General features: G+C 36.7%; 2 protein-coding genes across 4 annotated transcripts in view; one reads left to right on the top strand and one right to left on the bottom strand.

Annotated features, from left to right (window-relative positions):
- Positions 1-23,857, top strand: part of SLC39A10 (solute carrier family 39 member 10) — a 57,139-nt gene extending 33,282 nt beyond the window's left edge. For 2 of the 3 annotated variants that reach the window (XM_074872745.1, XM_074872744.1), the window contains exons 3-11: positions 358-559; positions 6,115-6,284; positions 7,293-7,511; positions 8,924-9,044; positions 10,950-11,318; positions 13,133-13,213; positions 15,073-15,263; positions 20,616-20,784; positions 21,694-23,857. In XM_074872745.1, coding sequence (XP_074728846.1) covers positions 358-559; positions 6,115-6,284; positions 7,293-7,511; positions 8,924-9,044; positions 10,950-11,318; positions 13,133-13,213; positions 15,073-15,263; positions 20,616-20,774 — 1,512 coding nt within the window. In that variant the 3' untranslated portion in view covers positions 20,775-20,784; positions 21,694-23,857. The remainder of the gene's footprint in view (positions 1-357; positions 560-6,114; positions 6,285-7,292; positions 7,512-8,923; positions 9,045-10,949; positions 11,319-13,132; positions 13,214-15,072; positions 15,264-20,615; positions 20,785-21,693) is intronic. The other variant, XM_074872746.1, reaches the window with a different exon arrangement.
- A 5-nt stretch (positions 23,858-23,862) lies between these two features.
- The window catches only part of DNAH7 (dynein axonemal heavy chain 7), a 116,694-nt gene continuing 114,667 nt past the window's right edge, over positions 23,863-25,889 (bottom strand). Inside the window, exons 63-64 of the mRNA XM_074872743.1 lie at positions 24,660-24,763; positions 23,863-24,264 (exon numbers count right to left, since the gene is read on the bottom strand). Of these exons, the coding sequence (XP_074728844.1) occupies positions 24,058-24,264; positions 24,660-24,763 (311 nt within the window). The 3' untranslated portion in view covers positions 23,863-24,057. The remainder of the gene's footprint in view (positions 24,265-24,659; positions 24,764-25,889) is intronic.

Genomic DNA, 25,889 nt, shown 5'->3' on the forward strand with positions numbered 1-25,889 from the left:
GAAGTGTTATAAAACCTATTTTGGATTTATGTTCTTCCACTTCTTTAATGCTATTCTTTCTTCATTGCTTGTACTGGGTAATAGTAAAGAATATGGAAACTCATTTGCATTGACATTTATCAAAAATTATATAGGTTTGTGGAGTCTGAGTTTGTAGCGCAGATATTTTTACTATTTCTTTCCCCTCATAAACCACTTAGATCAGCTTAGGCATGTTTTAGCGCTGGTGGAATGTTGTGGGCCAGAGTTTCTACCTTCTGTTTGTGTTCTCAAATCATATGCTAAATTTTCCATGACTGTAGTTTTTAATGAAATAGTTGCTTTCATGTTTAATTTGTTTGTACAATTTGCTTGCAGTGCTTAAACGTTACCCAGCTGTTACGGTACTATGGTCTGGAAACCAGCTCTCCAATATCTCCTGAATTGTTTGTATACATGTGTCCTGCTTTGCTATACCAGATTGAGAGAAGGCTTTGTATTGTACATTATGATGAGCTTGAAGATTTTATGAAAAGTAAAAACGCATCAATTGAGAATAAAGATAAAACTGGTGCATCAGGTAGGTGTGTAACATCTAAAGCCTTCAAAATTATTTTGCGTTGTCAATATCAACTTCAAAGCTTGAAATGTCATACAACTTAGCATTTACTGTAAAGGAATGGTTGAAATTTAACATATTTATTAGAAGAAATTTGAGACAGCACGCTCCCTTAGTCAGGAGACATAGCATCCTGTTTGGTGGTGTAATAGCTTCTCCTAAGTAACCATGGCTCAGGGAGGCATGACCTTCTTTCTTGTACCTTTTTATCTTTTTTCATTATTTTCACTTTTTATTTTATGTTTGATTATTTTTATTTCTTTTTTCATCTTCTATCATTTAGGCCTAACATCCTATCATTGGGCCTGTGGCCCAGGCATTTTGGCCTGGATTCTTCCCACATATCTTTAGATGTTGGACTTTCTTGTAGTGGAAACACTGGCAAGGTACAGAATTTTTGGAGATAAAATGACCTCTAGGGATGAGCAAGTCTACCCACAGTTTGGGTTATTTTCATCATTTAAAATATGTTATGTCTTTTTCACTTTTTGTGACTGAGGTGGTCCATATGTTTATCTCAAAGTTGGAAAGTTTCAGTGTTACTTTGGCACAAATTTTCTTAATAAATTTGACCTGGATCTATTCATTCAGGAATAGAGAACAGCACCTTCATCACAGTTCATTCGCTGGAAGACATGATTTCAGGTGTTACCATTTTTATATTCTAGCAATGATACAAATTTGTAGAATTGACATCCAGAATTTTTTGTGAATTTAATCATAAAGACTTTAGCAAGATACAAAAGCATTTAAATTGCCATTTCTGACAACCCTTCCCTTTTCTGACTGCTAATGTCAGTTATTCTATACTACTTCTCTCTTAAGCGTATGAGAAGTATTCAATCGAAATCCTCTGTTGGCAGTTTTAATTTTTTGTGTGTGTGCCTTAAGTAAAAATCAGTAGACTTTTTTTATTCTTCTTACCATAGTTCTAAGCTAAAAATATTTTTACTGTTGTTAAAGCAGTTACTTTAAGGGCAGCATTCATTATTGTGATTTCATAACTGAGTATAGTTTTAAAATATATGTTTACTACTGCTGTCTTTCATAAATTATAATGGATCTGTTGACAGATGTTTAGCTGTGATGAAATATTAAAAATCTAAAAAATCTTGGGTACAATATCCATGTTTTGAAAATAAAAATATTGGTAATTGTGAATATTGGTTAGTACATAAGTGCTTATTAGCATTGCTAGAAATAAAGCTTGAAGTAACTACATTCTCATAGATGTTAATAACTGTTGGAAAGAATGCGTTGCTGGTAATCTTTCTTAACAATGCTGGAGTCATTAAAATAATTAACTTGTTATATATAAATCTTCAATAGTGACACAGCTGCTATCTTGTTAACTGTTCAAAGACTGCTGTAAACCGAATACACTGTGTGTTTTATATGGCAGCAAATTGTTTTGTGGGGTAGTCTACTGTAGTAAGAGTTGACCCCTGCCTTATTACCAAGAGGATTTCTAGAGCAGCTCTAAGCATTTTCTACCGATTAAAATGTTGAAACCATGTACAAAACTGTCATGTTGCACATGCTTTGAACCAGTTTAATTGGAAAATTTCTACAGATCAGTGCTTCTTTTTAAAATAATGTATTTTCTTTCTCTGTAATGAGTAAGGGAGTTGATGAATAACTCAGCTTGAAGACCTTTAACATTTTAAGAGACAATTTGCAAAATTAGTGAAGCTTGTTGTGAACATTTAACATGTTTCATGGCATCTGATATCTTGACTATAAATAACACATTTGCCAGTTAATTGTAAAAAATTGGGTTTTAACTTATTGATTTGGCTCTGAAAACAAACAGTAACATCTAAAACAGGTCAACTTGATTAGATAATGATAAATCATTCTTCATAACAATTTCCTGTATAGTGTTGTATTAACTACAGTGAGGCTTCAGTTGATGGAATAATCATTTTCCCTTCTTAAGTAAGGAAGTGAATTGCAAAATAACAAATCTTAACTGGTATCTGTGGATTGTGGGAGGTGTAGGACAAATAATAACCTAACCTGCAAGTTGTAGGATTCTACTAAAATGAAAATGTGTGCTTACCTGACCTAATGTAAATATTTTTACATAGAAATATTTGCCAAAGTTAGGAGTATACAGACTTTTTTAAACACTAGCTTTCTGTGGTTTTCTTTATTTTTAATTAGGCTTTCAAAAAAACAAAATAGACCCATGCTGCTTCTATTCATTGATACTAACTTGTAAGGTTTTCATTAGTTCTGATAGTACAGTTTTCTAAAGCAAAGTAATTTAATTAACTGATGACCAAAAACTTACAAAGCCACGTTGGGTTTTCTTACTGCAATTTACAGATAGTTCTGTAGCGTCTTTTAATAGGGGTTTTCAAGGGCTTGTACGTACAACTGAGCTTTCACAGGGTACCAATTGGAGGAGGTGGCATTGTTATCATTCAGGGCTCCTAAACTTGAAAGGTACACCCTATTAATAGAAGATAATCAAGCTAATAGAAGTGATACAAGTAAACAGTGAGCAATTTTTTTAAAGATGGAGATCAGTTAGAGCTGTTGATTAAAAGTATTTTGGATCAGATATATCTTGTAAATCTGCCTGTGCAGATGCCAGTGTTCTCTGGAGCTTACCATTCCCTAAACCCAGGAAGGCTTTGCTTCAGTGGAGCCTTTCTGTTAGCTTGCTTTCTTGTTAAAGCTTGCAAATAGCTAACCATTCTCAACCTTCCAAGGAGTTGACCTTACTACCCTTTTAGTCTGTTTTAATTTACAGAGAGCTGTCCAAATCTCATGCGAGCTGCTGTCTTTTGTTTGCTACCCACTGTCTGAACAGAGGTCCCTTACTGAAGAAATTGTTCGGTCACTTCCCTCTCGTTTTTTTCCACAGAAATATTTTATAAGCTAGTGTATGATAACTTCACCTCATTGACCAAACTTTATACAGTATCTCTAGAAGTGTTATACACCAAGATCTTTTCTAACTTAAGAGCTCTTGCAGTGTTCATAATATTTCATATTAGTTACACTTCCATAATATTTTAGTATTTTGAACACTACAGTTGAATGAAATCCTTCAATAAAATTGTGTGTCGCAATTTTGTCGTAAGTCTTCCTTAGTAGTTCTTTTTGCATGAGGAGTGTTTGTACATATATGTAACTGCAGCGTCATGCACAGCTTTTATATATAATATATTTTTTGTCTTTGACTATACAGCAACCTTTTGCTGACAATTTTGGTTTCATACCATTTTTTAAGAGTTTAAACAGAGGCAGAAGCTGACGACCAAGATCTGAGAGTCGCACAGAGTCCGCATTCTAATTCTCATGTGCCTCATCTTAATCATGGTGCCCTGTTTAGATACTGTATCATTCATAAGAGTATGTAAGCCCTTCAGAGATGCGTTTGCCAAAGCTGTGTGATGATATATGAAACTTAAGCCAGTTTGCATAATCTCCTTTTCATTTTTCTCCATGTAAGGCTGTTGGTCATCTAACCTGGCATTTAACATCATAATGCCTGTGTCCAGACTGCAGATCCTATGTCCTGCCAAATGGCTGTGTAATTTTTATTTGGACTACTTGTGTGTGCACACATGATTCAGTATTGAATTACAAGTCCATATATGCTGTTTCTTTCAGCAGAGCCTGTTAATCCAGAGTACGTGATTGAGGTGCTCTGGGGATGAATCAGGGCTGTGCGGTGGCAGTATTTTAGTTGGCAGGTCCTGCTCCCACTCTAGACTTACTTTTGTATTCCCATTTTCCAACCTCTGTTTTTTAGTTCCTCATCTGGTGGTAGTCTTTGTCTTCTCACCAACTCTCTCTTTTCCTCTCAGTATCAACACGCATTTCAGTGTACGCTGCATACTTTCTGGAACTTTTTCCAAACAGTTTCCTCTGGTGGATGTGCTCTTGTACCCTTTGCATTTGAATTGGATTATTTCCTTTTCTGCACTATGGTGAAATGACAGACTTTGTAAGAATGAATATCCCCAAAAAAAATTTAAAACAGTATTTTGGTGTTGAACCAGACCAGGCCTGCAGCAGCCACGGTTCTAGTGGCAAAGTCTTGTCAAATCTGATCTGTAGCATTTTTGGTACAGATAGAATTCTTGGGACATTTGACTGCTAAATTATAGAATTCATTGAGCAGCTACAACATACTCATTTCTCCTCTCCCCCCATTTCCAAGGATGTTTTCCCCCACTTGACCAAAAATGCGTGGACCTTCATAGATGTAAGGAAAGTCAGATCATGCACCAAAGCATGGAAATGCTAATGATTTTAAATCAGGAGTTGTTGACTTTCATGAGAGTTGGCAAACTGTGTAGACATTTTTGATTAAGAATGAAGCTAGCAAAAAAACCCGGAAAAACCTGAAGCATTTAGGCTAAAACTTAAAATAGATAAAGAAAAAAAAAGTCCAGATTGAGGAAATCATATGCATGAGAGATCTCAGCAAACAGTTAATGTTTGTAAAGCAGGAGCACCAACTATTCCTGTCTTTGGGACTGTGAACCTTTTGAACTGTATTGTTGGAATTAAACCATTTTTACTTAGTGTTCTTTGAAGTTTCTGTGATGGGAAAAAACAAGAGCAGTGATAGAGAAACAAAGAGAGAGGGGAAAAAAATCCAACAGTTTTTAATTCTTAGCCTTACTGATGACTTGAAAAAGTAGAAGAAAAAATATTTAATTAGGGTGAGATGCTGACTGCAACAGCCATGCTTCTTTGCTTATAGGATCTGTTTCTTGTGCAATTCCTCCTTTCCTGTGTCATATAGAAATTTGCTCATCTTCCCAAATCAACAGTATTATGTTGAGTGTACCATATCCCATTATCACTTTTTCTTCTAATGACAACAATAGAGGTTCTCAGAAAAAATATATACTGCTTTTTGTTGGTAACAAGTGGCTTTCAGCTCTTCAAGCTTATTTAGCATTTGATTTTAAAGTTCCTCTGTCAAAAGTTGAGTCTTTCTTACTTCTCATAAATAAAATGTATAAATAAAAATGTGTGTTTCGAAGCACCAGGTGAAATGAATGGTGCCTAACTGAACATGTTGCTTCTAACAAAGGAGGAGAAAATATTGATTCCAGTTAAATTTTGCATCTGAATTGTGTCAAAAACAAATGTTAAATACGACTTAGTGCTCGTAGAGCCCTAGTAAGTTAAGTAGCAGAGATGGTTTTGTTCCAGCATGAAATCTTTTGCTTTTTGTGTTTCATTAAGGGCTACATAGCTAAGCCTGGAACTTACAATCAAGAAGAATTGCTGGGCTCTTTTTAGCTGATTGTCTTCTGCTGTCTTTCACTATATTATACTGTACTCTGAATAAGCCAATGTATTTTTGGCTGTGGACTTCAGTACTGCCTTCGTATTTTTCATCATATTTTGAAAGAACAATCACACAACTTAGGTTAAAGGAAAGTCAGCTTCTTAAGAGACAGTTGGAAGTCATTAATCGGTCTTAAAAGTTTTGTAAGTATTATTCTGATAACTTTTCCGTATTCATTTTCTTCCCACAGCCTGGTTTTGTGGTATCATCTCTATCACCGTCATTAGCCTGCTTTCCTTGCTAGGTGTGATCTTGATTCCCATCATTAACCAATGGTGCTTCAAATTTCTTCTAACTTTCTTGGTAGCTCTGGCTGTAGGAACAATGAGCGGAGATGCACTACTCCATCTGTTGCCACATGTAAGTATTACTTCCTTTTATTCTTAATTGTAACTGAAGATAGAATTTTCAAAGAATTGTTTGACAAGTATCAACAAATAAATGTTAGTTGATGCAGATGTAGATTGACTTGACTGTGAGGAAAATCCTGAAACAGTGTTTGATATTTTCTGTTAACAAAAAGAAAGGAAATGTGTGTTTCTTACCAAAAAAAAAAAAAAAGTAGTTCTGTATTCATAGTTTAACTTCTGTCACAGTATTCTAAAACATCTAATGAGACTAACAAGAGTACTTCAAATTTAGCAGTATTACTGTCTCTTGTCTACTGGTACTTGTGTATCAGTAACACCTAAAAGTATTTAAGGGGGATTAACCTTCCTGGTTACTAGCTTTTCGGGAGGAAGTAACCTCTAACTTACTGAGGCAAGAAATTGTCCAAGTTCCTGGGAAGGTAAGCAGTTTTTAATTTGTGATAGTATACTGTAATTTTTGGAAGGGGAAATGTCTTCTAAAATTTTGGTACCTTAATTTTTTTAGCAAAAAGACTAATGTTTACATGTTTTCTTTGTGTAAATTTTAATATAAATTTTTGGTCATGTATTTTTTCTGAAAGTTTGTATTTCAGATCAGAATTAAGGATGTAATTGACTGTAATAGTTAAAAAAAATCGTGAGGTTTGGTTGCTAATGGGAATGTAGGAATGGTAATTCCTTGTGACATTTCTGAGTGTTAGTCTCATTATCTTCAGCATTGTGACAGAAAAAAGCTGAAGCTAGATTATCTCCTGCTCCCCCCCTAAAAATTTCCCAGAGGAATTTTTTTTTTTTAATTGATTAGGGTAATGAATAGCTTAATTAAAAATTTCTGTGGTAAAATGTGTTTCTGTAAAAGAAAATCCACAACCCAACTTTTATTCTTTTTATGTTACTTTTCTGGCAAGGTTACATATTTTATCGTCTTAAGCTCGGAGCCATTTCAGTCTCCTGATTGCACCAGGTCATGCTGCATTATTATTTTCTCTCCTAATAGTCCCATGGAGGCCACAACCACAGTCACCACCATGGCCAAGGTCATGTTCATGAACACAGGCGTTCTCATCGACATGCCCACGGACATGGAGCACAGGCTGAAGGCTTTCTAGAAGAAAATGATCCAGTGCTGAAAGGTCTTGTGGCACTTGGAGGCATTTATGTTTTGTTCATCATTGAACATTGTATAAGAATGTACAAGCATTACAATAAACAGAAGGTATGCACTAAAATTGCATGCTATTTTAAAATATATTACCCGAAGTTATCTTCTAAGCGTTGAGGAATTGTCTGTGTGATGAGTCATTATTCTGTGAACCATGAACAGGTGCAGCTAATCTGCATTCTATTTGATTTTATGTGAGGAAACCCTTTTCTAGACAAGGTTGCTTTTTTTAACAAGGTAATTTTTGAAGACAGAGTAGAAATCCAATGGGGGAGGTTGCAGCTTTTTGGCCAAATATATTTGGAGGTAGATCTAAGTAGAAGAGATTACAGCCCTTTTTCTAAAGGGGTGTGATTTTTTTATTTTTTATTTTTCAAAAACATCAAAGGCAGTATGTAAGAAAGAACTGGTAATAGAGCCAGACAATTGTCAGACAATTTGCAAGAAATTTAACTGTATACTATTAGCTAATGATGCCAATGTAACACAGGTATTCAGTTTTTCCACATGAGAAAATGCTAAAATTTGCAGACCTCCCGCTTTCTATAAATTGCCGGTCAAACTTTAACTTGTTTCCCTGAAAATGATTGGATGTTTAGGGCTGGGAGCATGCTGTATTCATGATGGTGGTATAAAAGGAGAGTGAGTACCTCAGGGGGAGCGTGACACTGGCTAGAAATTCAAGCCACCAAAGAGCCATATTCTTTCAACAGTTAGTGTAAATACGCTTTTAACTTTTGCCTCTATCATTCAACTTCGGGGAGAAAATTATTTTGGTGAAACTACAACTGCTTTTCCCAAAATGAGTGTGGAAAATTTTAAAGTTCTCTGTTTCCACATCAGACTTGCTGCCACAGCTGGACAGGCAGCAAAAGATTTTCTGTGTTGGAAGATGCATATCTTAGATCTTCTGATAAAGAGATAAAAGCTGTCACATTGGGCACATCTTCTTTGAGATTAATTAAATAATTAAATCCCCTAGGTTGCTCTGGCAAATCTATGATCTCAGTTGTATGGGCTGCAGATAAGGAAAGCAGCAAGCTTTTCTCTAAAGGAAAATACAAGGAAGTTACAGGAGTATAAAAAAAATCAAAACTGAACAAAATAGAGGAGCTGTTCTTGCTGCATGCTTGCTTTCTTGAACAAAATAAGCAAATATAATAAATCTGCATACTGTGCTTCTGGGCTGTTAGAGCAATCCTTGTCATAATGTACTCTGTTATTGAAGTATTGTCTGTGTGTGCATGTGTTTGTGAGTGAGTGACATTCTGTAGTAGGTAGCTAAGAATTTCCACTGGGATAGATATCGTTGCTGAGCCTTAAAAAGATTAATATTCTGTAGTCACACACTTCTCTTAGACATATTAAGAGAGAGTAACTATTCTGAAGAGATTTTTGGACAACATTTCAGTTTCTTTATTTCCATCGATGTTTTTACAAACCAGATGTTATCTGTTTCCTGTTAGAGTAAGCAGAAATGGTGCAAGAAAAAACAGACTGAAGAGTCACCGATTGGAAGGAAACTTTCCGATCACAAATTAAATAATAGACCAGATGCTGACTGGCTTCAGCTCAAACCCCTTGCAGGTAGGTATTTATTTTCAGAGTTTTCTCAGATTACGAGATTCAAAGTAATGGCATGTAATTCATGGCATGGAGCATGTAACCTCTTGTAGAGTTTTTCTGCTATTATGCAAATCATTGTTAATAAGACTTAATAGGCTTTCCCTATTAGGTCTTTTTTTTATTTTGTTTTCCCTAGATCTGAGAGCACTCTTGAACACTTCCTAATATACCATACAAATGGTTCTCAGACTTCTGAAGCGTTCAGGTTTTGGGTGGCTGTGGTTCTTTGGGGTTTTTTTTATTTGTTTGGTTTTGGGGTGTTTTTTGATTAAGCTGTGTCCAACTAGTTCAGCCCTGGCAAAAATTGGATCAAAAATGAACACACACAACCTGAAAGGGCATATCTGTTTCACTTTGAAGATTCCAGCCTCTGATCAATTACAGTTTGGCTGAGAAGGCTAAACAAAATTAATTTCATAAATACAACCGAGTATCCTGAATATTCCTCAACCTACTGTTCCTTCATGACAGTCTAAATGCTCATGCCGTGTGTACCCAGAAGGAATGCCATAGAACCCTCCTCAAAGGGCTGAGGGAAGGGGAAGGGCTTTGCTTCAAAACCTTCCCTTTCTGTTGCCTGCACGGCTGCTGCATAGCTGCTGAATTACATTTGTTGAGGAATAATCCATATTTATACCAGTGCAATTTTGTCAATTTGAGTGGTTGGTAGAAGGGAGACTTAGGACTGTAGCCTTCTCCACTCAAACAACTTAAAATGAGATTTGGGACACTGACATAGAACATAGAGAGACTTTCAGCTGTGAGGATGGTGGTACACACATTTGAAATGTCTTCATTTTCTTTTAATGGGCGATCAGAGGAATTTTGCTTCTAATAACATGGAGTACGTACTGGTTTTATAACACTGCTCCTCTGAAAGTGCACTCTGCTGATCAGTAAATCATTCGTACTACAGGCACTGGAAGCCCATGCTGAATTTGAATTTTGAACTGCAGTGCCACTACCACTGACCTGGATGGCCATTCCATTTCTTTTTAAACAGCTTCCAAATGGTGTTTAAGAGCCTGTTTATCTAGAACTCTTTGTCTGCTGCTTAGGTACTCCGTGCCTGTTTTTTTAATTCCACTTAATGTTTGCTTATTTTTGACTCTGAAATATTTTTGTGGAATTATTGTGAGCTAATAACTTCATTGTCCAGATTACTTTTTTTCTACAATTTGGTTTTGTTTCCTGGTGCATATATTGCCAGTTTAATTCATTTATTAATACTTCAGAAATATTAGTAGACTTAAAATTCATGCATGTATGCCTTCTGCATTGTTTTCACTTTTTGTTTCTTTGTAAAAATGGGTTTGATTGCTAGTAGGGTAATGAGCTACACTGAAGGAGCTCACTGGATGACACAAGTGTCTGACACAAAGATGCATGCAATACAGAATGTATTTAAAGATCTGTTGTGTCAGTGGCAGATCCTGGTATGCTTCAGTGAAGGCTCCGTTGTGACCTGTATGGGCATGCATAGAGAGTAGCCAGTATAAGGTTTCCTGAGCCATTCAGATTCCATCTACAGCATGTAAGACATTATTATCGTTCTGGCAACTGTCCTTTTCCAATGTTGAACCATAAACTTTGTCAGTAGCAAAATTACAGATACAAGCCTAGGTGCTGTTGCCTTGTAGTGGAGATTTCTATATGCTGTATGTGCAAATTAGTGAAAAAATGGGGCAGTGAGAGATTCATTTTTTTGGCTGAATGTTGACAACAAAGTTACCGGATTGGGATGTGTCAAAATACTTTTTTTGCTTTTGCAAAGCAGTTAAATTCTTAGCTCAGTGATGTAGTAGTTGCTGGTGATATTTTAAATGAGAATTAATGCAGTGTCTCTCCCAACTGGCTTCAATGTAGGAGCAGACGACTCAGTTTTATCTGAAGATCGACTCAATGAAACTGAACTAACTGATTTAGATGGCCAGCTGGAATCCCCTCCCAAAAACTTCTTGTCTGTAGAAGAGGACAACAATATGCACCATTCTCACAATGATGTCTCACGTGCTGCTCAAGAGCATGATCTTCATGATTCAGAGTATGACAGCCATGGCGAAGATAAAATGATAGCTAGAAAACACAGTCACCACTGGCATCACAAACATTCCCATCATTCCCATGGCCACTGTCATTCTGGAAAAGACCTGAAAGATACTGGGATAGCTAATATTGCTTGGATGGTAATTATGGGCGATGGCATTCACAACTTCAGTGATGGCTTAGCAATCGGTAAGCAGAAGCATTGAGTATTTCTCCACAGTTTCTTCTTGCCTTTAGTAACTTTGGTAATATTTTTACTTCTCAGTGATGACAAGTAAGGCTTCCAGTTAGCTCCTGTGGTTACCAGCATTGCTTATTCTGCTTCAGAGCAGAAATTGAAAGGATATCAATTGTAATAGTCTTCCCATTGTTAATATTCTGTGACTATTTCCACCAAGATTTTGTATTGATAGTAGCAATCTGCCAAATAAAGATAGGTGGAGACACACCTCCTTATGATATGGAGCACATGTAATGCACGTTTGTTGTTTGGGTCTTAGTATTTGCCTTTGAATAATGAATAAGTGCCTTTCAGTCTTATTTATATTTATTTATAATAATAATACTATTTCTGTTGTTATTAATACATATAATTATACAGTACTTGTAAATAATAAATGTACTATGAGTCAGGTTACTGAAATAATAAAAAAAAGTACTGCTTGGGATAATCTACTTTTTGTTTGAGCAAACTATGGCTTTGGCTTCTGGTCAGTATAGATTTATCTCTAGCCAAATGTAGAAGAAATCGAAGTACCAAACAGATCTTATTAGATTTATTAAATCAACTTTGATTCGCATAAACCTCTAAATGTGATTTGAACTGTAAAACACATTAATTTGAATATATGTCATACAAGTCAAAATGATGGTGAGAGTACTGAAGTGCATACTTTTAATTTTTTACTAAGTTAGCTACTAAGAGTACACAGGGTTCTGAACTACTAGCAGAAGGAACGTATACCCATTTTGAAGGATGGGGGGTGGGGTCTGGAGTTAACAATGGCATCTACTACAGTTTCTACACTTCCTCCAAACAATTTCTAAAGCAACTAAACTCCATAGCAATTAACTTTTTGCTTCATTTTCACATTAAACAGGTAAGACATTTAGACAGTGGCTTCTAAGGCCAAAAAGGATCACTACGCCATCTGTTGACAACTTCACTGTATTGAAACTCCATGTATAAATATTGCTGTGTCGAGCCCAAACGGCTGATTCTTTGGTAAAACGTAGATTTTAGAAAAGCATGTTCATCTTTTTAATGTATCAAGTTATGAGGAATCCAGAGGAAAGTTAAATTTCCTCTCTGTCTTCAGATTGTGCCTTCTCTTTCTACTGTATTTTGCCTGTTTTGACTGCTCACTGCAGGCTCTTCTTGTGCCTTTGCTACAGTACAGAAATTTAATACGCGTTTTCTCATCTCAGAATTATTTAAGATATGAACTTAAGGTTGATTGATTTAAATTAGCTTACACAAAAGTTACCGAAAGAGGTTTATGCCAATGTTTTTCTCATTATTATTTTCCAGGTCTGGCTTATTAATGTTGCTGATATATGCTCTACAAATAAGCATAAAGGAAATAGAGAGGTTATGGGTTAAGTATCAGTTTGGATTTCCAACCTGGAAAGGATAGAGCTAGACTGTTGCTCATGTGCATTCTTAATTGTCCTGATATACTTGAGAGTTCCTAAAAATGTAGAAGTAGTGCTATTTATTAGCTTGTTGCCTTTATGTCTCTGTTTTGCTCAGGTGTGTTCTCCTCTCCCAGGATTTGTCTTTCATCTAAACTGAGTAATAAAGTATGCAGTGGTAACGCACACCTGGGATACTGCCAGTATTTTCAGTTTATATACAGACAGGACACAGACATCATGAAAAAATATTAGCATGTGCATTCTAACAGAAGGGTGTTGTCTCTGGAAAGTTTGTTGATTAAATTTTCTGACTTGAAAATAGTAAAATATCATTCGAATCTTTTTTTTTTTTTTTCCCCTCCTAGGAGCCGCTTTTAGTGCTGGACTGACAGGAGGAATTAGTACATCTATAGCAGTTTTTTGTCATGAGCTTCCCCATGAATTAGGTAACTAATTCTATAAACTCACTGTGTTCAGTCTTTTCATCTGTACAAAATATAAAAGCTGTTGTGATAGTCATCCTGATAAGCATAATGCAATGCACAATGCTGCAAGGGTGACCAGAATTTCAGAGAGTAATGGAACAATATTGCTTCAGAGTACGTAATGAGAATAATAATACAGGATTATATTGGCAGGTATCTAGTTACAGCAGTTCTGTGCAGGTTTTTCAACACATTTAAAAAATGTTCTTAGGAGCACACAGTTTACATTTTGGTGTTACACCCCTACATTTTATAGAGATAGTTTCACACTACTCTGTGTGGCGTTGTCTTACGCAATGTTAGGTGAAGTTACATAAGTAAACAGAAGTTTACATAAGTAAAATTCTTTGTGGAGATCTTTGGAAGATGCTTTGTACCAATTGTTGCCGAGTCCAGTAGATGCAGATGACTACTTAGGGTAAAGCCTGTAGGCATTGTTGCCAGTGCCACTGATTCTTTCCCCCTAATTGAAGCATTTCTTCTTGGGGTTAGCTAACCATGATGAAACCTGTTGTGTCTTCCTGTGAGCTGTAAGGCACATTGCATGAAATTTTAGTGCACCCTGAGACTGAGTTGTCTTCTTTTTTGCCAGTAATGTGAAATTGTGCTAGATTAAACTGTGTACTCACAGCTTGCTTACTTGATGAGCTGCTAGCTCTGAATGATCAAAAGTAAGGTAAAACAAGTTCTTCAAAAACCCTCAGAGGTGATGAGTGAAAGCATTTTATATAGGCAGATACTAAGTGTAAGGTAAATAATGGGCACAGATCACAGAATCACAGAATCATCTAGGTTGGAAAGGACCTTGAAGATCATCTAGTCCAACCGTTGATGAGAAATCATAGAGCAGATGTTCATGGTTTGACAACGATGCTATACAGTTGTTAGTGAAGCTGCTGCAGTATATAAAGGATTGCAATATATATTGGTGTGCTTATAATGTGCTAGGTTAACATGATTTAACCTTGTGTAAGAAGTGAATAGTTCACTGTTCATGTTTTTTGTTTTGATTCTAGATAGAGCAATTAATTAAGCATATCTGACATGAGAATATTATATTAATTACCCTCGTGACTGCATATCATCTTCCACTCCTCATATTCACAAGAGTTCAGTTTGAAGGGAGTAAAAGTACCGGAGCTGATTACAAGATGAAAATTTAGATCTTTACAGAACATCTACCTCTATCAGCAATTCTAGCAGAGCTGTCCTGAATTCAAAATAAAACAGGTTAACCTGGCATGTCTTAAACGAGAAAACTGATTCAGTATGGATGTGAAGTCATTCTTGCCGAATGTAACTCTTCCTTTGCCTAGTGCTATATTTCTCAAAGTTATTGTCACCTTCTGTGGGGACTGATGCCTTGATATCCTTCTCTTGAACTTGGAGAATGAGGTGTATATATCTCAGAGGAATTTTCACAGGTATTGATCAAAACCAAGCCTTTTATGTTTTTATGTGCCATGAAGAACTTTGGTGAGGTAAAGACAAGCCTGTATGCACAGATGTAGTCTCTGTGGGAGGACCAGATCTAGACTCCTCCATTTACCTTTAACCATTAATCACTATTACCTTTGTGACAATTACCATGATGAATAGGCACCTTTAAATCATATTTTAATCAAGGGATTGCTGCACATAAATACAGCTCTTGTGAGAGTTGTCACACCCTGTTGCCCAGTCTTCCTTTGAGTGTCTGTAGCAGCATTTTTACTTTGGCAGTGCCTTGGATTGGTGAGGTAGTAAATGTAGGCTAATTTCTCTACTTACTCTCCCGAGAAGCACTGATACTAAACCCCTGTGTTCTGTCTCCATTTTAGGTGACTTTGCTGTGCTGCTTAAAGCCGGTATGACAGTAAAGCAAGCGATTGTGTACAACCTCCTGTCTGCCATGATGGCTTACGTGGGGATGCTGATAGGCACAGCAGTGGGACAGTACGCTAATAACATCACCTTGTGGATCTTTGCAATCACTGCAGGCATGTTCCTCTATGTGGCACTGGTGGACATGGTAAGATGTCTCTGACATTTTTGCATTCCATGCATAAAACCTAGGACTTGAAGTGACATCTATGACAGAACTTTTTTTGTGATAACACATAAAATATCTGTAGGCAGTAGATGGCTGTTTCTGTTCTACAATTTTTAAAATGTTGCACATACTTTGAGACATGTAGTGAAGTTCTAGAGCTGCTTGCCCATTTGGGTTTCTGCTACTGAAGTCTGCCAGTGACTCCTGTTAAAATACAAAAACTGCAGGGGGGGCTGGGGAAGACATCTCATTTCCCACTAATAAACTACTAAAAATAATAACTTCCCACACATAAAAATAGGATGATTCTCTGGTTTTGTGGATGGGGCATTAGACACTGGAGTTCAATCCAGTATTTAGAATTGTTCTTCCTAATCTTCATATATTTGATTCTGGAAAGCTTAGTCTGAACCCTTAGCATGAGCAGTTGGTAACACATAGCTCTTGTGGTGATTAGATTTTTTAAAAGTTAGCCAGTGGAAAAATGCTGCTGCTTCAAAAACACATAGGTACATTATATTTAGTCTGTGTACACCGTAGATCCGGATCCTTCAGGCAGTAATGCACTTGTACACATAGTATCAGTCCATATTCAATCCTGATTTCTCTCCTAATCACCTTCAGAGCTGCATTTAAATAAGCCAATTTTCTCAATTCTTGTCTATCCCAAGCCCAGTGATGATCAGTTTTACTTTTGGGGGTATTTTGTAATGTTCTTTCTGCTTTACTATACAGAAAAAAAATGCATCACTTCCCTGGATTTTAAGGACAGATCTCATGTTGTATTAAATTATTAACCAATTAGGTTAGAAACTCCAACCTAGTTGTAGCTTTAATTCATAAGGGTGCAGACAACTTTTTGTGGAATGGCTCCCTGGATTTCCATTGCTTCATTCACAAACTACTCTCTCCTAGTACAGACAGTACAGTACAGCTGTTATTTTTCTCCTTAAATAGACTAAGTAGCCATCTACCTATTATCAGTAGATTGCTGCTTGGATCACCTGGTGTGGCTACATACTGCTTATAGAAAAATACTTAAATGTAACTGGAGCTCTGGCTTTGAGTGATGTTCTGGTAGAGATTTTGTTTAACCTTGTGGCATCTCTGTAGGGGCTTGGGTATACTGAAATGGGGATCAGCTTGTTTCAGTTATCAGTTGTGGGTAAAATGGCATATTTGACTGTGAAGTATTTTAAACCATGCATTTTCCTCAACTTTCCAAATTTCTTCAGAGATTTGTTGCCATATCTGGTAGCTCTGTTAGCCTACACTGCTAGTTCTGCTCTCCTGCATACATTTGTGCTGACTATCCTGTTTTCAAACCACATTTTTTAGCAGCTTCCTCAAAAGTTAACTGGTGCAGGAGTGAAACGTGTGATGTTTGACTCTCACTGTCTGACTTGTCAAAGCAGGCAGGCATCTGTCAGTTACTTTAAGCCACAGACACAGACTTCGGGTTTCAGCAATTCTCATTGAAAGAGCATCACATCTTTGTCAGATCACCATCTGTGAGGCTGTCAGATGTCCGCTCTGGTGTGGGCTGATTGTATTATTTCCCTAGTACTACCTAAAGCAGCTGTCATTATGAAGATCCCTCTCCCCTTTGCTGCTGTGGTCAATAGTTGCTGGTTCCTAGCCATGGCTGCTCAGTCTAGTTTCTCAGCCTCAGTGGTATCATTGAAGCAGCAGTGAAGACCTCTGAAAGCGAGGGTTCGGTTTCTGCTGGATTTCCTGTTATCAGCAGCAGCTGTCTTGGCTGTTCTGCCCTCTAGCAGATTTACCTCTGCAGTTAATTCTGTGTTCAGCACTACTGCCACGTTGGTGCTTAAAAAGCCTAGTGTCACTGGGGCTTCCAGCTTGCTTCTAGGTGGCATCCTCCACGTCTGAGGACTTTCTCTTAAACTCGCCTTTGGTGCTGAAGATCCCATGTTAGTCCCATTAGCAGTCATCGAATGGGGGCTTGAGCACAGGTCAAGGCAGGACACAGTGGCGGAGGCTGCTCCTGTGACCTTCATCTCACTTAGTCCTGCTTGCCATTAGGTCCTTTAGGACTAGGACTCATGGAAGCCAAGCACTGGCCATCACACCATGGGATATTTCACTTCATGGAGACTTAAATTTCTAAATACACTGTAGTGATGAAGTCGCTCTAATCTATGAGAAGGTAAGGAAGTCCTTTTCAGGGCTTGCTGAATAGAGTGTCTGTGTAGTTGAGCGTGATCCTTCAGGCAACTTTAGATGGTCTACAGTAGCCTATAATTACTGAAATATCACTTGCTTTTAAGTCCTGTGGCTGATACTTACTTCCTGTACTTATTTTGACTGAAGACATCATGCATAAAGGAAAGCAGTATTTTCAATCTTTTATTCCTTTCCCTCAGTCATCATAGTAGCAACCAAATAGTCAAAGCCCAATGGTCTGACTAAGCAAGAGGAGGAAAGGTTCTGCAAGACACACTTGAAACTGCACCAGATTTTTGTCTTGATGTTTCCATAATCTGTCTTCCTCTCAAAAACCTTGTTATCTGACACCTAGTAAGAACAGATTTTGATCCCTCCCTAGTGTGACAGAGGTTCACATAGGTTCAGTTTTCTATCCATTCCTTATACCAGCCCATTAAGAATGGACCTTTTGGTATTTTTGCATCCAATTGTCCTGAAGCTTGTCTAATTATGTGTTTTCTAATGGTAAGGATACTCATCTCCAGTAGAACCTAGACTCAGGCCTTTTTAAATCCTTCTGGCTTTCCAGGATCTCTCGCGACATTTCATTTGGTGATAACTATCAATCAGAAGTATAATCATAATATCCTCCTTCCTGACACTGCTGTTTTGGTTTGAGTGGGTACGCTGAATGTTCCTATATTTCTTCCCAGTCCAACTTGAATAATTTCATCTTACTGGAAAATAAATTGATCTGTTATATTTTTCATTCCTTATATCTCTAGGGCTGAAACTATAAGCTTTCAACATCAAGAGGGTGTTATTTTTTTTCTGTTGACAGGACCAGACTCTTTATATGGTCTCTGAAATTGGACACATCAATAGCTAATGAAGCAAAGAGTTTACTAATCTTTAGACATGCTGTCAAAACAGATAACTGACAGCGTTAAAGCCCATTATAGTAATGTGAGGCCCTTTTTCTCATTCAGAACATGTTCCACCAGATCTCAGAAAGCATCTGTGGCTTCTCTGAAAAATGTCATCTTCATGCCTGCCAAGCTGCTACCTGAAGTTGTGTTTATACCTCCTTTAGCTACTGCAGCATTGCAGAGACATCAGAGTTGAAGCAGAACTGTGTAGAGCAGTTAGGCAGTACCTACTCAAATGAGGTACTTCAGGGACATTTGCCTCCAGGTAAAAGGGAATATGCAAGAGGTTCCTACAGTGCTAATGTTTGTGTGGACTGTATCTCGAAGATGGAAGGAGGGGTTTTTGCCAGTAACAAGTTCTTGCAGTGCACAGCCTCCTTCCACCTTCCTCCTTCCCTCTCAGAGTCTTTCCAGGACCCTTTCTACACTGGGATTCTGCAGCTGAGGGAAGGCAAAGTGGCCCTGGCCTGCTCTGCCTGCCTACTCAGGCTCTGAGTACAAGAAAGAGGAGCATGAGCACACCTCTTCAGATATGGTGACAGTAAAAATAAGCAAGTATCTTGAAGATGGTGGTGGAGAGTGTGCCCATAGTACTGGTTACTGTTAAATAACCTTTTTTTCTATCTTAAAGGGGTCTTGTACTAGTTGTTAAGTTCCACAGTTTTGGGACTATATGGCAGCTGTCACTATCCATAGCTCAGACTTCCACTTCGACTCATCATACTCTCCCTTTTCATGTCAGTGACCAGAAGTTATGGAGACAGAGCACTGTGCTCTTTCTAGGTTTTGAAACAGACGCCAGAATATCCTTTGATTATTCTTAAGAGCATCTTTAGATTTGGAACAGCAATAGTATATCTCTGTAGAAGTAGATTACAAAACTTGAATTACATGCAGATCTTCCATTCAAAAAACATGAAGGTGAGAATTGGAAGCAGCATTTCTAGCACAATTCTCTGATTAGGTTTTGTATTACTTGGTGAATACAACTCTGACTTATTAAAAAGAAAATAATTTTGCAACAAATCTTGCCTGCCAACATGAGAGCTATATAGCAATCTTCAGTAGGGTAAAGTCTGTGATTACTTCGTTTATGCTTAATGACTTAACGGTACTTTGTAATTTGGTGTAGTGCTTCCTGTTAAGCTGCCTGGTCTATTGTACAGGTGATAAACATTTTTCACAACAGTTTATCTTTTTTGTATTTAAATACTCAATGGGTCAAATTAGTTGTCAGCTTTATGTATCTTTTTGAAATACTGTAATACAAGACCAGATGGGTAATATATTTGTTTTTTTAGCAGATTTGATGCTCTGATAATTTGTCACTGTCTGTTGTGCAGTATTCAGGTATTTGGAATAACCAAAACTATTCTGGCCTATCTAATGAAGAGCAAATAAATAGACTTGCGCTGTGTACTACCTGAAGTTTTCATTTTGTTCTGCATTATGTTTTTCTGTATTAAGTGTCTCTTGAAGGAATTCCTTCGTTTACCTTATGCTTTCTTAACTTAAATTGTTTTACAAAGAAATTAATTAATTTCTCTTCTGTATGGGTGACTTTGTAAGACATTTCATAAGATTTATTTTTACATCTTCCAAGTTCCCTATTATTTGTTTATTGCTTTTGTCAGTACTATTTGACTTTTCTTCATAGGCGGGGAATATAAGGAATATCCAGAGCTTTCAGAACTTTATTTATAGTTTCACAGAGAATTTCTCTTGAATTACTTGTAGCTCTTATTCCCATATTTAAAAGGGACATGCATGTGAATATGTGTAAGTATGTAACATGACAAACGAATGACTAAGTTAATCAGCAAAGTCATTACAAAGGGTGTATTTATAGCAATGTAATTACTGTAGAAATAGCCAAAGCTTTTTATTGTGTTTATTTGAGCATGACTTAATTTTAATTGAGTAAAAACTCAAAAGAACAGAAGTTGACTAATGCTGGGCTGGTCCTTATCTTGAGGAACTTCAAGTAGATGTGTGATCTAGTAAAAGCTTAAGAAAAATAAGTCCAAAGGAAAGGCAAGGCACTTTTAGTTTGTTTTGTAAATACATGATGTGATCGTGTTTTTATCAAATGTAGTGGTTAGGTAGAGTTTAAGCTTGTCTTAGTGCATTGTTTTTGTAGCTGGAGCGTTTATTCTTGACAATAGCATCTTGTAAACTTGTCCATGTATAAACGGAATAGGGGTGAAATAACTTGCTGAATTGTTTTTCCTTTTAGCTTCCAGAAATGCTTCATGGAGATGGAGATAATGAAGAGCATGGTTATTGTCCAGTGGGGCAGTTCATTCTTCAGAATCTAGGGCTGCTTCTTGGATTTGCCATCATGCTGGTGATTGCCCTCTATGAAGATAAAATTGTGCTTGACATCCAGTTTTGACCTAATTCTGGTAATCACTGTGGTTACAATAATGTTACTGTATGGCTTTGAGTCTGCACTGTTTTACTGTATGCACATTGCTCAGAGGAAAAGCAGTGGCTTGCACTACTTACACAAGTCCAGTGTATTCATGTAGATTTACTTCTGCTTTTTTTTCTAATTCAAATCAGATGAGATTACCCAATGCATCATCTAAACTCAAGTGATCAACAATTAGGAGATACTAAAGACAAGAAATAAATGTCAAATTCCGTGTACTATATAGAAAGCACTGCTTGCTTAAGAAAGAAAAAGTACAGTGAATGATCGACTCATTTAGGAAAATACCATTTCCTTGATACATTTGAGCAGAACCCAGAAAACATTACAGCTGAAATTCATACCTCTGCAAGGAACCTGAGTAAGCTTTTAGTGCCACCTGAGGCTTAAGTCGCACATATATATATCTATATATACACATATAGATATAAAGAGAGATAGATATATACAGATATGCATGCATATATTTATATGTGTGTGTGTGTGTGTATATATGTATATTCATTCTGTACTGATTCTTCTGCACAGTGGTGACTTGGAAGTATTAAATCTTACAACAGCACATGACTGGAAACCACTGTGCTGGTTTAAATTTTAAAAAAGAAACCCAAAACCTAAACACTGTTTAAATTCTTAGAGTATGCATTAAGCTGCACTCCATTATAAACTTCATGTGTAAGAAGGCAGGCTGTTGCAATATACGCTGCAAAGTGCTGTGTTCTGTCGAGGATCAGTTTGATGATGTTTTTCCTGACTAAGATTTATTTGATGTTTGTTCCTTGATATTAGTAGGAAAATGCAAAATGCAGTAGAATTAGTGTTAGCTTGAGGAAATCCCTGACGTTGGAGTTATTGAGCTATTTCTGGTTCTTTTTTACAGATGCTAAACATGTATTGTGTGCCACTTGCAGCATAAACTACTGAAGAATTGTGGCTGTGAATTTGTGCAAACTCTTTTAACAGAGAATCCGTATGGGAATTTCTCCATTTTTTTAACGACTATTTTGGACTGTTTTCTCCTCTTCATGTTAAAATAATCCAAAGTGCAAGATGCTAGTTACTGAAGCCAGGCACAAAGGTTAAAGTATGCTGTGTCTATGTAGTACTGGTAGGTTATTTACAATACTGTAATATCAGATCAAAACCTGTTTCTACAATGCCTCAGTATCAGACATTGTAGCACCAGCCATTTCTGGCAGTAGAGAGTATCTAAGAAGATTTCTACTTCCAGCATAAAGGAGTTCATTTCTATGATATTTTTTTACAATTTTGGTATTTAAATTAGATTATTAAAAAGCAGATGTGATAGATCCGTGGTTTATGTAATTTGGAAGGATAGACTGAAAATTTGGGCCTTAACTTGCTGGGATCAGCTGTCCTAGATTGGATTGTGCTGATATGCTTATATTGCCAGACATGAGTCAGTTCTTCTTGTACCCATCTCCTTAAAAACAATTGTGAGTTTGTGAGGAGTGCAAGTTGATTCTGTAGTACCAGTCCTAAGCATGGTAGTAGCTTTTTTTAAAACATACAGTTTGTCTTCTTTTACATGTATGCCAGGTAAAAGCTGTATTTTGACTATGTGCCGTAAGTTTTGTTTCGGTCTGCTTGGTGCCAGTGTAGCTGCTAAAAACACTGATCCTAACGCCTTTAATGAGAGCCAGTTGGTATCTTCATTCCATTTCAAGTTAATGTGTGTTTCCTGTGGCCCTTTACTTTTTGAAGCTTCATTGGTCAATTTAGTTTTTACTGAGAGCAGCTCATGCATTTTAAAGATATCGGTTGGTTCTTGCCAGTATTTCTTCCTAATGCAGTATCAAGAAACAGTATTAAGGGTCCATTTCAAAGAAGGGCGCAGTTTCTTCAGTGAAGAAGCCAAAAGCCCAGAGTTCAGGCATGCAGCCATTTGATGCTCTGAACTCAGGTTTTCTTTTTTCTTCTTTAAAGATGTTTACTGTGGGACCCTAATTAGCAAACACACTGTTGTTAGCTTCGGATTACTGAATTTCTGCAGTGTAAAGATCCTGGGTGACATTTTTTCATAGTGCCCATGTTAGGTCACTGAGTACCATTTTACAAGAGACTTAACTCACTGGATACCTTCTGAGGATCTAAGTTTAAACAACCTATGTTTCTTATGTATTAAACTGACCCTCAATTTACCTTTTCTGTTAATTCTGTCGAGTATAAGGAGGTCATTATGTGGTTGAAGTGATACTCTGTCAAATCCTTTTTTAAAGTTTATTTCTTTTAATTCTTTTCAAATGAAGATCTCTATATTTCAGGTAGTATATTTACTTTTGTATTAGTTGGAATATGGTTATAGATTAATACACTGCCTCTATAGGAAAATAGTTAACTGCCTTCCAAGACCATCTTTGTACAAGGGAAAAACATGGTCCTTGAAGGTAGGTACTGTATTTTTCATTAAATATGGGTTGTTTCCTTTTATTTTCTAGTATTTATTACAAGTTGTGAAGAGCAGTATAACAGCTGTGACTTCTATATGTTTCCACCAGTATTGAATTCCAAATGATTCTAATGTACACTTTTGAGTCATGTTACAGACAATCTGAATTCCACTACATTTCTACTTGGCTTCAACATTCCATTCTGCTTGAATCCAGAGTCTCATTTAACTTGTATTTGTTGGAGGGCATAAATGTTACTTGTATATTACAATGCTGTCACTGTGTGACATCCCATATGACTTTTGATGTAGATCACATTGCACTCAATCCTCTGTGATTATGCTTAGAAAATATTGTAGTTGCTAGATGCAGTGTGATTTTTCTTTTTTTAAACTTTTTTTCCTTTCCCTTCCCCATTAACAATTGAGTCTATGGTTTAAAATGTGATTACGGTCCTATAAGATAACTTGCTGAGCTATCAGTCTTTTTGTTATAACTAAATCATTTTTAAAAATTTTATAAAGCTGGAAATGATCAAATGCTGTTTTGTTCATTGTCAACAGTGTTGTGTTCATTTTATGTATGTTCCTTATAAATAAGGAGCCTTCAGAAAATAAAATTATTCAAGGAGCAGATAGTTTTGTTGGCTTTTATAAGGTTTTATTGTGCACCTTTGTATTTTAGCATTTTGTTTCAAATCTCATGAAAGGCACAAATGCAACATTGTAAACAAACTCTTCTTGATTTCTCTTTTTACGTGGTATTTCAGGACTGACAAGCATCCCTTATAAGTGATCTGGAAAATGCACCTACCTCCATAAATTGTGATATGTTTATGAGTTAAGCTGACATAATAACGCCACACCCCGTCTGATCCAGTGTTCTTGCGGTTTGTCTGAAGGGAGGGTCATTGCGATGACAAAGTTGGTAGAATGGCCTGTAGTTGACAAGATCCCTCTTCTCTCGCTGGTCTTGTACACTGGGGCCAGGTAACTTGGTCGCTGTGGAATGTCTGCTCTCTTACACGGCTTTAGCCATATCTGCAGTAAGAAATAAAATAATCTTTTTCATCTCAGTTAAAAAAGGGAAACAGTCTTGGCTTGGCCAAAGTATTGTGACATTGCTGGTTTTTTGGTTTGTTTGCTTTTTAACATAGCCCTGAAAACCTGTTTCTTGTTTTCTCTTTCCTAGCAGATTGCTTTCTCTCCCAAAATATGCAACACCAAATTTCCCGTCAATGCCGTTATTAGCAGAGGATTCTCAACTCCTCTCATTCACTTGATTTCTATTTCAACAAAAAACATTTCAGTTAAGTTATTTTCTTTTTTAAGAATTATCCTGTTACTTCTTTCAAGACTAGAACTTAAGAGTATTAATTCTACAGTGTTTGTGGGTATACAATACTGTAAAATGTCACCAAATGAAAGATACTGACCACAGGTACTGTATCATACAGGATTTTGGGATGAGATTCTCCTAGCTTCTTAGTTTGCCTGTTCCAGCGTGCTCCATCCAAGAACAATCCCTGAATATAGACCCCTGAATCAGATGGAAGAGATACCATATTACACAAAAACTGAAAACCTCTTCTGGCTGAGAGCAGCAGCTAGTGCATCACGCATTTGCTAACTGTCCGTTAATCAAGTGTGGGGGACTTTTCCTCAATTTTGTGTGTTCCAAGTGATGATCAAATAACTTTGAGTATTAACACAATTTCACACTTTATTACAATTTATTATGATTACAATTCTATAAAGTTTTGTAAAGTTACAATGTCTAGTGATATCATAGTGTACCCAGCCTTTTCTGAATGTTGAATGACAGAGCTTAAAAATGATTCCACAGTACAGGACACTGTTTTTACAGCTGTTGTTATTATAAAGTTTTCTGTGTGTACTACATATTGTCACCTTTAAGGTTTTTAAACTTGGAAATTTGATCATATAAATAGTCTTTCACATTGTTTCATTGCTTATGTTTCAACTTGCCACTTGCTTATACCTTTCTAAAGTGGTTCATCAAAGGAGTAAAGAAAAAAAGAAAAAAAAAGTCTTTAAATGTTTAAAAAACATAAATATCTTTATTTTGACATGTCATAATGACACGACAGAATGGCAGCTGTCATTCCATCAGTCCTCCAGAAGAATAAAATAAGTTACAGCAACATCTGATTTTCATCAGACTTGTACCTTCTTGCTCTGTAGACTGAAAACTGTAACTTCCAAAACAGAAAATAAAGATGCCCCAACAGAAAATGACTTGAACCTGACTGGATGTAGGTCTCCCACACAACCTTTTACACATTTTCCAGTCAAACTGATCCTCAGAAAAGGATTAAAAAGAGTATTAAGAACAGTTCCATTTAATCTGTCCTTTTTTCTAAGGAAGAGCAAGCCAACAAATGTATCTGCAACTGGAACCTAAGGTTTGATAAAAAAATAGGGCTTTTTCCCCTCTCAGAGCAGTCCCTTGTTGCACACTGTCATCATATCCATAAGGTATTTTCCTAGGGATAGGTAAAGTAGCATTACCCAACTTCTCTACTAAATGTTTGGTTTTTCCTTGGCTAAGAAAATATGAATCTTCAGACAAACATGGTAATGGAGTGAAATAAAGGGAAAAACCAAAAAAACAGGCAAGCTACATATCACTTGAAAGTTTCATG

The sequence above is a fragment of the Strix uralensis genome, chromosome 6, assembly GCF_047716275.1.
Source record: "Strix uralensis isolate ZFMK-TIS-50842 chromosome 6, bStrUra1, whole genome shotgun sequence".
Classification (NCBI taxonomy): domain Eukaryota; kingdom Metazoa; phylum Chordata; class Aves; order Strigiformes; family Strigidae; genus Strix; species Strix uralensis.